At 41.6% G+C, this 12,683-nt stretch overlaps 1 protein-coding gene across 1 annotated transcript in view; it reads right to left on the bottom strand.

The window, feature by feature from the left end:
- Positions 1–12,683, bottom strand: part of LOC119571946 (zinc finger protein 37-like) — an 84,388-nt gene that overhangs the window by 4,065 nt on the left and 67,640 nt on the right. Inside the window, exons 4-5 of the mRNA XM_037919014.1 lie at positions 627–1,021; positions 257–347 (exon numbers count right to left, since the gene is read on the bottom strand). Of these exons, the coding sequence (XP_037774942.1) occupies positions 257–347; positions 627–1,014 (479 nt within the window). The 5' untranslated portion in view covers positions 1,015–1,021. The remainder of the gene's footprint in view (positions 1–256; positions 348–626; positions 1,022–12,683) is intronic.

Raw genomic sequence — 12,683 nt, 5'->3', positions numbered from 1 at the left:
CTTTTTGTTCCCTTTTATTTGTTTTTTTTGGTTTTTTTTTTCTTCCCCTTTTTTTTTTGCAATATCACACTGTATGCTTCTCTTTTGTATGTAATCTTATGGATCTAAATGTTTTCTGTGAAAGGCCTTGTCCAAGTATCGCAACTGTATGGCTTCTCCTTTGTGTGGACTCTCATATGGTCAAAGTTAGTTATGGAAAGGCCTATTGAATCTCAAGTTGTGGCTTCTCCTTTGTATGCACTCTCGTGTGGTTCACAGATTAATTTCTGTGAAAAGCCTTGTTGCAAACTCACAGGTGTATGGCTTTTCTTTTGTATGCACTCTCACATGGATCACTAGATAGCTTTCTGTGAGAAGGCCTTGTTGCAATTCACAGAGTATGGTTTCTCTTTTATTACTCTAATATGCCTTCCTAGACTGCTTTTCAATAAAGGCCTATTGCAATACTCACAGCTGTATGGCTTCTCTTTGTATGTACTTATATGGCAACTAGATTATTTCTTGGAGCCTTATTGAAAGCTCGCAACTGTATGGCTTCTCCTTTGTGTGGACTCTCATGTGAATAGTGAGATATCTCTTTCTGGAGAATTTCTTGCCACACATCTCACACACAAGACTTTTTCAACGTCGTTTCCACTTTGGTTCTATATCCTCTGTGTGACTTTCTGTGTGCATCCCCTGATCTGATGAACACTGGTTCCCATAATCTTCCACTATTAATGGCACTCTTAACACGTCATCATGATTCTGAGCCAAGTTACACGAATCCTTTTCATCATTTGCTTCATGTCTTAGGTCATGAAGATTATGAAAAACAAGACATTCATGACTCCCTTTCACGTCGCTCACTTCATCTCTCTTTTTATCTGCATAATCAAATTGCTCTTCCTTGATTTCAAGGCAGGTATCCTCGGAAATATCTTCCCTGAGCTCTTCTTTGACACTGACTCCTGTGCTAGGTATTTCCTCATCCATGAGTGGGGGTAAAGGCATCCAGTCAGCGTGGAAACTCATCGTCGCCCTGTAAATGCAATTTTTTTTTTTTTAACAAAGTGAATTTCAAGTAAAAGGAAAATAGAACAGTGATAACAAATTGCTTTAACAACCAACGACAATAAAGCAAAAGCAATTAAGATAGCAACGTTGGAAAGCAAATGCGAAGCAGTAAAAAATAATTACGTCAATAATATTTCACTACATATATATATATGAATATAGATATGAATATAGATACATACATATATATATATATATATATATATATATATATATATATATATATATATATATAATATATAAATAATCCCTTGTTTGTTGTTGTCATGCAGTGAGGGGGGGGGGGTTAGGAGACAGAGATTGGGGCCCCTACCACTATCCATCTTCCTCCTACTCATATTCCCCCTATGGCCCATCCTCCTACTCCCTCCCAACACAGCCCATCCCTCCTTGTTCCAGCTCCACCTACATTAACCCTCCCTCCATCCCCTCTATCCCTACCAATTCCTCCTGGATACACTCCTTTTGTCACAACTATGCCCTTCCCCTCAACTAACTCTGCATGGTCTTTCCTTCTCTCCCTTTCCTTTTTCTTCTTCTCTTTATCCGCCTCTGTCCATTTCCTAAGTTGTGAAAGCTGTGCTGAAAGGATGAGATACTGGTCTTGTGTCAGTCATGAACATCCTCTGGGTGCCTTTATAAATTTAATAAGGGACACTAAGTCTGGCCCTTTCATCAATTAGCCTATCTAAATTTTATTTCATTAGTTTCTTGGCCTCTCTCAGGCTACTGCTCTGACCTCTGATGTTAATGTTTAAAAGCATATAAATTACTAGACATCTAAGTCATGTAGCACTATAGGAAGTATAGTAAAGGCTACTTAAAAGGTTAAAGAGGGGAAAGGAGTTGCTGAGTAAAATGGCTGAGGAAAGGTTGGTATGTATGCAATATTCCAGGGTCAAAGAGCTATACGGGTTTTGATCCATGGTGATGGGTTTTCAGTGCGTTTTGGGAGAATTTAAAGGGGAAGGGGGATAGGGGGTGAGATAAAATAAAAGGGGAAGGTGTATATTGGGCGGGGTATCGGGAGGATCGGGGAAAGGGCATAGTTTGGTGAAAAAAAGGGGGGTACCCCAGGAGGGGGGGTTTTAGGGTGAGGGGATGGAGGGGGGGTTTAAATGTAGGGGGAGGGGGGCCCAAGGGAGGGATGGGCTGGGGGGGGGTTTGGGAAGGGAAAGAAAAAAGGAAGTTTTGGTAGGGGGGGGGGAATTGGGAGAAGAGGAAAGATGGATTTTCGATAAACCTTTGATTTTGGGGGGGATTTGGATTTTGGTGGAATTTGAGGGAGGTTTGGGGGGTTTCATTTTTTCATTTTGGGGACCAAGGAGACAATTTTGAATATTTTCATCAGTTTTTTTTGTAAAGGATTTGGGTTTGGGGGAAATTTTGTAAAGGGGGCAATGGTATGGGGAAAGGTGAGTGGGGGTTGGTAAGAAAGGGGGGGTTGGAACATTTAGCCTGTCTGCTGCGGGAAAGTGTGGGGGGGGAAGGGAAGGTGATGGGGCGGGCCGTAAAAACTGGAGTGGTTTAGAGGGGCAAATGATTTAACTGGGGAAGGAAAAGGTAGAAGGGGGGAAAAGGGTGTAGGGGGGAAATAGTTTAAACGTCTTGGGGGGAGGATGGGGGGCAGACAAGCACCTTACGGGAGTAGGGAACCCGGGCGGGGCTCGGGCTGGGGAAGGGAAAATGTTTGGGGGATGTCCAAAATCCAAACCCGTTTTGGCACTGACGGGGGGGGAGGTTGATAGGGTCGGCGGGGAAGGGTTCTCCCCCAAAATGTAAACATTAAAAAAAAAGGTCATTTTTAGGGAAGGTCCCTTTGGGCAATTTTTATTGGGCTTCTTAAAATTTCCCTTTCCGGGGAGGAAGGGATTAGCCTGTACTGATATAAAAATCATAGTCCGTGGGGCAGGAAAAGTAAGCCCTTCTCCCAATCTGATAAATTTTTTTGTTATAGATAGGGAAATTTTCCTGAGGAAAATGGATCCCTTTTCCGGGTGAAATATTGAGGGTTAGGGGGGTTTTCTGCGGGAATGGGGGTTCCCCCAAAAGTTTCTTTTAGAGTTGAAAATGCTATAGTTTGGGTTTTTCAATGTTACTGTGACAGACTTAAAATTGTGGGTCGGGAAAGGGAAAGGACTTGCCTACTTTTTTTTGGAGGCGGAGAGAAATTATGTCAAGAAAGGGAGTTGTGAGGGATCCCCCAAAAAAATTGGTCCCATTTGGAGGGGCAAAATTGAGTTAAGATAAGATCATAAAAATAGGCAAAGAAAGGAGGGGGGTGTGTGATAGAGGGAGTATGTTGGGGAGTAGCATTTGGAGAGGGGGACATTTTAAGATGAAAAGTAGTAAAAAGGGGAGGATGGGGTTTTGAAGAAGGTTGGGGGGGTAGAGGTGTGAAGCTAACCTGTTGGGAATTTGGAATGATTTCCTGGAGACGGGTTTTTTTTGACTTGGGTTTGGATCGTACATTGGGCACGGGGAAAAGGGGTATGTTGCAGTGTTCGGGAGCCGGGGTCAAAGGGAACCGGGGGTCACCCCTTTCAGCCCAGCCCTCACCCTTTGGGAAAGTGGGAAAGGGGCTGGGGAAGGGACGGAACGAAAAACCCAGGATGCAAAAAACCACCATGAAAAATTATTGGCGAAGTGGGGCCCAAGGCGGGGGAATTCCCCGCGCTGGGTCCCAGTCTTCGCCCCCAACCCCCCCCCCCCAAAAAACCCAAAAACAGGAAAAGGTTTCCCATTATCCATTCAATCCAAGTGATATAAAAACAGAGGAAAGAAAACCAAAAGGAGAGAGGCTGCTGAGGTTTAATTTAAAAGAAAAATATTTTTCCTCCTGGCAAATTTTAAATAGGGACCTCGATACTAATCCCTTCACGTCTGCTGTCAAACTCAACCCTTTCTGAATCATCCCCCCCAAGGTCATTACTCAGAATCCCCCCCTTCCTCTTTCCCCTCCTCTTTATCAAATGCCCCGTCTTCTCCCTTGTCTACCCAACCCTTATTACTATTTCTTTATCCCTACGTCCCCCCCAAAACAGTGGGCAAAGCCATTTTTTTGGTTTTGGGGGCTTAGAGCATTATATGAGACAATGCATTCTCGGGCCAACACATATTACGTGTGGGGTGTTTTTTTGTGTGTGTGTGGGGTGTGTGAAAAGAGAGATGAGAAAGAGAGAGAGAGAGAGAGAGAGGGGGGGGGAGGGCCCTTTTGAAAGATGTGACTAAAACATAGAAAGAGAAACTCTCTCCCCCGTTTTAAACCAAATTCCGGATCCCCCCCCATCTTCCTTTTCCCTTTTTCCTAGTCCGGGTCTATATTTTAGCATAGGATAATAACAGATTCCCTTGAAAATTTAAAGTTCTGATGACTCAATCCCCACAGCTAAAAAACCGGGTTTTTAACATCTTTGTGACCACATTTCCGTTTATTAAAGCTAATACAGTTTTAGCTCCCCCCATAAATCTAGGCCAAAAAATAGTTTCCGTTCGAAATTTTGGGGTTTTTAGGGCGATCCTTGGGTACATTCCAAAAAAAATTTTTTTAAATAAAGGGTTTTACATTACTACTTTCACGTTTCCAGGTGATAAAAGCCCCAAAGGAAAATTGACAACAAAAAGGAGAGGAGCTGTTTGGATCTAAAAGACAATGCATTTTGTTGGAACTCTTATTCTATTAATTTTAGCCAGAAGGAAATGTCATTTCTTTCATGATCCTAAACAGCTTCTCTCCTTCTTTTGTAAAGTCCTGGGGTCTTATTCCCCGGGATCGTGTATGAGAAAATGGAAAACCTTTGAATATATTGGATGTACCTAAATCCATAAACCGCAACTCTTTTCTAAACGGCATTATTTTGGGCCTAGATTGACTGGCGTATGCTAATCTGATTAGCTTAAATAAAGGGAAAATTGGTCACAAAGATTTTTAAACCCAGGTTTTTTAGCTGTGGGTTTTTTGGTCATCAGACTTAAAATTTGCAAGGGTAACTTTTATTATCCATGCTAAAAATATAAACCCGGACATAGGAAAAGGGAGGGAAGATGGGGGTGATCGGATGGTAAACCCCGAGGAGAGAGTGTTTCTTGCTATGTTTTCAGTCCATTTATAAAGGCCCCTCCCCCTCCCCCCCCTCTCTCTTTCCACACACACCCCCCCCAACAACACACACACACACCACCAAAAAACCCCAAACCAAAAACCACCAAAAAATAACCCCCTCTAATGCCCCCAAAACCATAAAAAAATTGGCTTTCCCCACTGTTAGGAGGAGGACAGTAGGGAAAAGAGTAGAAAGGGGGCTTGGGGGTGACGGAAAAGATTGGTAGTAGTAGAGGATGGGAGGGGGGAAGGGGTGTATTCTGAGTAATGACCGGGGTGGATATCAAAAAGGATAGAGTTGACAGCAGACGTCGAGGTATAGATAATTAATATTACCCAGGAGGAAACACTTTTGTTTTTTATTATCCTCAGCGCTCTCTCCCTTTTTTTTCTTGTCCTCTGTTTTTATATCACTTGTTTGACTATTTAATAAGGGAAACCTTTCCCTTTTGTTGTCTTTGGGGGGGGGGTTTGGGGGCCCCGAAACTGGGACCCAGCGCTGGGAATTCCCCTGCCTTGGGCCTCACCCCTTTCGACCCCCAACGGGGGGACCCCCCCTCTTTTTTTCCCCCCCCCCCCCTTTCCCCCAAAGGGGGGGGCTGGGGGCGGAAAAGGAGCCCCCAGGTTTTTTTTTGGCCACGGCTTGAACACTGCAACTACTCCCCTTCCTCAGGCCCTACTAGTACGTTACCCCCCGAAGTAAAACACTCATTTTCCCAAAAAGGGGGTTTCATTCCTACCTCCCAACATGCAAAACTTCTCCCACCTCTACCCCAAAACCTTCTTAAAATACCCCACCTCCCTTTTTAAATTTTACTTTCCTTTAACTGTCCACCCCATAATGCTACCTCCCTCAACCAACTCCCTTATACACACCCCGCCCTTTCTACTAGCCATTTATATTTATTTAATCTTATTTGGGGCCCCCCCAAATGGGACCTTTTTTTCGGCCCCAACACAACTCCCTACTCTGACAATTTTTTTCCCCCCACCCTCCAAAAACAATAGGAAAAGTCCTTTCCGTACCCAACCCGATCTTCAGTCTCGTCACAGAACATCTGAAAAACCAAGCTATAGCTTATCAATTTTTAACTGATCCGGGTAACCTAATTCCAGAAAACCCTCACCCAACCCCTCAAACTTGCCCCGGGAAAAACTGAAAACCAGGAAAAAACCCCCTATCTTAAAAAAAAAAAATTGACGTTTGGGAGAAGATTACTTACCTGTCTCACGGACTATGATGTGATATCAGTGCAGTGCTACTCCATTCCTCCCAAAAGCATTGAAAAGAACCCCACAAACTTCCCAAAGGTCCTTCCAAAAACATGCCCTTTCCCTTTAATTTTTTACTTGGTGGAAAATCCCTCCTGCCCACCATATCAACCTCCCCCCCTCGGGCCCAAAAAATCGTTGGGTTTTTAGGAATCCCGCCAAACATTTCCTTTCCCACACCAAGATCCCCCCAAAGGTTTTTTTTTTACTCCCTACCCCGTAATCCCCGTTTGCCTCCCCCCCTCATCCTCCCCCCAAAAGACTTTAAACTATCCCTATACATCTTATTTCCCCATTTTTACCCTTCCCTTCCCCAGTAAATTTTTTGCACTCAAACCCCCTTCCTTTTTAAACTGCCAGCCCCATCACCTTCCCCTCTCCCCCCCCCACACTACCCCAGCAGAAGGCTAAATGTTCCACCCCTCCCCTTACCACACACTCACCCCCCCCTTCCTCCCCCTTTTTACAAAATCCCCAACCAACTCCTTTTACAAAAAACTGATGAAGATTTCAAAATTGTCTCCTGAGTCCCAACCGCATGAAACCCCCCATCCCCCTCAATTCCAAATCCCCTCCCTCCACACTCAAAGTGATGCCGATATCCATTTTCCTCCTCTCATATTCCCCCCCCCCCAAAACACAGCCCACCCCTCCTTGTTCCAGCCCACCTACTTTAACCCCCTCCTCCCCCCCATTCCCTCCCCGGATACCCCTTTTGTCAACTATCCCCTTTCCCCCAAATTTCCCCCGAACCCCTCCCAATACTACACCTTCCCCCCTTTCATTCCTTTTCTCACCCCTACCCCTTCCCCTTCAAATTCCCAACACGCACTTAACCTTTTATCACTCTGGATAAACCAAAGTATGTCCCCGACACTGGAATATTCGCATACATAAAAAACCTTTATTTCAGCCCATTCACTCAGCAACTCCTTTCCATTTTTAACCCTTTTGACGTAGCCTTTATATACCTTCCATAGGCTACTGCCCCTTAGATTCAGAATTTATATTGTTTTAAAAACTTTAAACATCAGAGGTCAGAGCGGGGACCCGAGAGAGGCCAGGAAATTTAATGAAATAAAAATTTAGATGGGCAAAATTTGATAAAGGGCCAGATTTAGTGTCCCTTATAAATTTTATAAAGGCACCCAGAGGATTTTCTGACTGACACAAGACCAGTATTCATCCTTTCAGCACAGCTTTCACAATTTTGGGAAATGGACAGAGGCGGATAAAGGGGAAGAAAAAAAAGGAAAGGGAGAAAAGGAAAGACCATGCAGAGTTATTGGGGGGAAAAGGGCATAGTTGTGAAAAAGGAGTGTACCAGGGGGGATTGGTAGGGATAGAGGGGATGGGGGGGGTTAATGTGGGTGGAGCGGGGAACAAGGAGGGATGGCTTTTTTGTAGGGAGTAGGAGGATGGGCCTAGGGGGAATAGAGTAAGGAAGATGGATATGGTAGGGGCCCCAATCTCTGTCTCCAAACCCCCCCCCCCCTCACTGCATGAAAACCAAAAAAAGGGATTATTTATATATATATTAAAATATATAATATATATAATTTTATATTTTAAATATAATATAGTTTGTATTATTTATCATATCTAATTCAATTATATATTAGTGAAATATTTTTTGAGAAATTTTTTTTTATGCTTCGCATTTGCTTTCCAAGGGTTGCTATCTTAATTGCTTTTGCTTTTTTGTCTTTGGTTTGTTAAGCAATTTGTTTCACTGTTCTATTTCCTTTTATTGAAACACTTTGTTAAAAAAAAATTTTTTTCATTTAAGGGCGACATGATTTTTCCACGCTGACGGTTTCCTTTTCCCCCACTCATGGATGGGAAATCCCTAGCACAGGATCAGTGTCAAAAAAAGAGTTTTCAGGGAAGAATTTCCGAGGATCCCTCCCTTTGAAACAAGGAAGAGCAATTTGTTTATGCAGATAAAAAAAAGAGATGAAGTGGGGGGCGGAAAGGGAGTCATGAATGTCTTGTTTTTCTAACTTATGCCCTAAGACTGAAGCAAATGATGAAAAAGGATTGTGTAACTTGGTCAAATCATGAGACGTTTTAAGAGTGCCATTAAAGTGGAAGTTATGGGAACCAAGTGTTCATAATCGGGGATGCAAAAGAAAGTCACACAGAGGATAAGACCAAAAATGGGAAAGACTTGAAACGTCTTGTGTGTGAGGATGTGTGGCAAAAAATTCTCCAGAGAGATATCTCCTTATTAATGAGAGTCCAACAAAGGAGAAGCCTACAGTTTGAGCTTTGCAATAAGGCCCTTTCAAAAAAAAATCTGTTGCCCTATAAAAATACATACAAAGGAGAAGCCATACAGCTGTGAGTATTGCAAATAAAGGCCTTCTTATTGAAAAGCAGCTAGGAAGGCTATTTGGTAATACAAAGAGAAACCATAAATTCCCGTGGATTTGCAACAAGGCCTTCTCACGAAAGCTATCTAGTGATCCATGTGAGATGCTACAAAAAGAAAAGCCATACACCCGTGAGTTGCAACAAGGGTTTTCACAGAAATTTAAAACTGTGAACCACACGAGAGGGCTAAAAGGAGAAGCCAACAACTGTGAGATTCAATAGGGGCCCTTTTCCATAAAAAAACTTTGACCATATGGGAGTCCACACAAAGGAGAAGCCTACGTTGCGATATTGGACAAGGCCTTTTCACAGAAAACTAATTTAATGGGTCCATAGAGATTTTAAAACAAAAGAGAAGCATACAGTGGTATTGCAACAAAGCCTTCTCAAGAAATCACTCTAGTGAGCCATAAAAGGGGACATAAAAGGAGAAACCATACAGTGTGAGGTTTGCAAAAAAAGGCCTTTGATCCAAATATTTAGTAAAGCATGTCAAGACATACTAAGAGAGGGCCATACAGGGCGTGAAATTTGCAACAAGACCTTTCACAGAAAAAAAATCTTGTGAAAAACAAAAGGGTACATACAAAGGAGAAACCATACAGCTGTGATTTTGCAACAAAGGGATTTTTCACAGAAAAAAAAGTCTGGTGAAAATAAAGACTGCAATGGGGTAACCTTTAGCTTTGTGATATGGAGGGTTTTTTCATAGGAAAAAAAAAATTTGAGGCGTGAAAAGGACTCCAAATGGAATCTAAAAAAGTTGTAAAATTTGAGTAATAATTAATGAGCCCTTGGGGTACATGAAAGGAGAACCATACAGTCACCTGTTTTCAACCACATCTAAAAAAAAAAAAAAAACTGGTCGAGTTCCCCATTTTTTTCGCGGTAAAGGGTTTTTGAACCAATTGGTCTTAGCGGGGCGCCATGAACTGAGACCCAAAGTGCGGGAAAGTAAAAGGTTAAAAAAATCCAAAATCATTTTAAAACACATGTGGTTGATTTAAATACCAATAATGTTTGGCACAGATTTTCTTTTTGACTTTGTGCAAAAATGTCTCGTACAAAAATTGTTTGAAATTTAAATCCCCAGAGACAAAAGTTGAATAAGATTGTTCGCTTTTTGGCCCCCCAAAAGAAGTTTAAAAAACGCTTAGGCCCCCTTCACCCTTGATAAAATTTTCCAATTTTTAAAAGAAAAAAGTCAAATTTCTCGGTTACCCGATGTAGTGCAAACGGATTTTGAGGACTAGTCTAAAAAAAAATCTCTAGTTAACATTTTTTTTAGAAAAAAGCTGAAAAAAAGGTTTTGGATAGAACCCCCCCTTAATTCATGCAAAGCAGAGCTTTTTTTGGGAAATCTACAGCATTTTTTCCCCTGCGCCCCCCAACCCTCCCCTGATTGTTTTGGGGCTCCTGTCATGGCGCCGGAGTTTTCAATAGGGTTCACAACAAAGCACTGGTTTTCTCGATCCAGTCTTTTTTTTTTTGATCAGTGAGTACAACACAAGGGGGATATACACAGAAAAAACCATACTTTGCAAGGTTCAAAATAATCATTTTGCATAAACAAAAACATGGTGTACCATTTTGGAGTAGTAGAAAGAAAAAACGATGACTCACTAATGAAAAAATGGAGTGAATCCTATATGCAATCATTTGGTTAGGGCTAAAATCTATGATCTCTATGGTTTAAATCAGAGAAGACATTATTTTTGGGAACACACAACAATTGAAAAAAAAAAACATGATAGTTATCTAAAAGGGGAAAACAATTCCTCTTTATAGTTTGGAGAGGAATTTTCCCAAGGGTTTTTAAGAATCAGTGATATATTGTACGTATTTTACTTAAAGTATAGTTTTTTCTGTCCATAATAGACTTATAGATTATGCCTTATTAATTTTCCCTGGAATTTTTTTTAGTAAATTATCTAAAGGGTAGCAAAAGACTGCTGCTACGTTCATGGCATTCGAGAAAGCTCCCCTTCCGCCCCCAAAAAGGCAACGATGTAATGACTTTTTTCAAAAATGTTTTGCGCTTACTATGGTCCCGTCATCTTGATTACAAGAAGAAATTCAGATTTGATATGAAAAAATATGAAATTCTTATTTTTTATGATTAAATAGAAAAACCAAAACTTACATACCACACATTTATAAAAATAAATTATAAAATATTTATTATTATTTATATATATTAAAATATATTATAATTATATATATATATTTATATTATAAGCGATCGGGACTCTGCTATCGAGGGGAATTTGGGCAATTGGGAGAAGACTGGCAGCGGCACAACAGTATTGGGGGGGAGTACCCCACTACTGGTCAGGCCCAGCGGGTCACCCCCTCCAGGGTGTAAACCATAGATCTCCAGTGATTCATCCCCGGTAGTTTAGGTAACACCGGTTTTACGAGGGATTGAAAAATGAAACTGAAGCATCTTTTGGCTTCATGTTTTTTTTGCTGTCTACACTCCCGAGGTTTGCAAGCTTGGTGAATGAGGGTTGTATGCCAAACTCTATCTATGGCAGATAAATACCCCCTGGTGAGATTTCGCATTTTTTCTGGGCGACCAATGCGGTATCTGGTGTGATTGAGCTGGCTTGAGATGTTGTCGGCTACCATGGTCGGAAACTGATTCAGCAGTGATAACACCCTCCTTTTCCAGAACTTTGCTAGGCCCTAGAGAAGAGGGTCTCGGTTCTGTTACCAGTGCTCCAACCCGCATTGTTGGGGAATGGTATAGTGATACGGGTACAGGGCCAAGGGATCGACCACATTCTTGTTAGACAAGAGGGGGGACCCCCAGAACTGCAGGTTTACCGGGCGCCGAGTTCTGTGGCACTGACCATAGGTGGTTTGTGGCTACCCTACAGGTCCCTCGAACTCCCCGTCCCTCCCGGAGCCCTCAAGGGATTTCAATTGGGGCAGAGAGGGAGGGGAGTTGCCCCGGGTTCTATGGCGTTCTGATCGTTAAAAGAGCTTAACAACCCCTTGTGGGGTTCTTCAAAAAGCAAAACACTTAAAAAACGCAGGGGTCCCTGGGTACGCCCGAGGGCAAGGCAGAATCCATTCCCCGGGGACATTAGAGGCCCCTGAAGCGTGTCGCAAGGTCGCGACCACTGTTATCATATTTATCACTGTATAACAGGAAATCATTAAAAAATTACAAATAATTATTAATACTACAATTTGCAAAACAAAATAGCAAAAATTATGAGGGAAATTTTTACACAAAATAAAAAATTTTGTAAATTTTTGATATAAGGAAATTTTTTAAAAGAGGGAAAAAATATTTAACTTGAATTTAAGTCGAAAGAAACAAGTCTTTCGTCGTTCCATGGTGCGTAGGGCTCGGACACTGTGAAAGGGGGCAAGGAACAATTCTCAGGAATCTTTTGAGGAGGTTGAAGGCCTTTTGGGAAAACCTTTGCCCTGCCCCCCAAGCCCTAAAAAAACTGAACCTAAGCCCCTTTCCCGGGGACTGCAGTCCGATCAGCGGATGGACGGATCATCTCAGATCTGTTGGGGTTCGTGAAAATTGGGCCCCCGGGATTTGAGCCTACTTAGTAAATGACTTTGCCCCGTGACTAATAGTATATACAGTATGTTATCAATTTCCATATATTTTTATATAGAGATATATATGCATTTTTCATATTTATGTTAAGTTCATTTTTATCAATCTACTTCTTATGTAGTATGAATTATCTCTTTCAGTATCTATTTAAAATTTTAATTAAATTTTTAAAATCATTATAAAAAATTTTTTTGGTTTTTTTTTTTCATTACAAAAAATTTTTCATTTTTTTTTTTTTTGTTTTGGGGGTTTTAACAAAAAACATTTTATCATTGTTTTTTTAGTTTTTTT

The sequence above is a fragment of the Penaeus monodon genome, unplaced genomic scaffold (genome assembly GCF_015228065.2).
Source record: "Penaeus monodon isolate SGIC_2016 unplaced genomic scaffold, NSTDA_Pmon_1 PmonScaffold_88, whole genome shotgun sequence".
Lineage (NCBI taxonomy): Eukaryota > Metazoa > Arthropoda > Malacostraca > Decapoda > Penaeidae > Penaeus > Penaeus monodon.
This window is presented reverse-complemented; position numbering and strand designations above follow the sequence as displayed.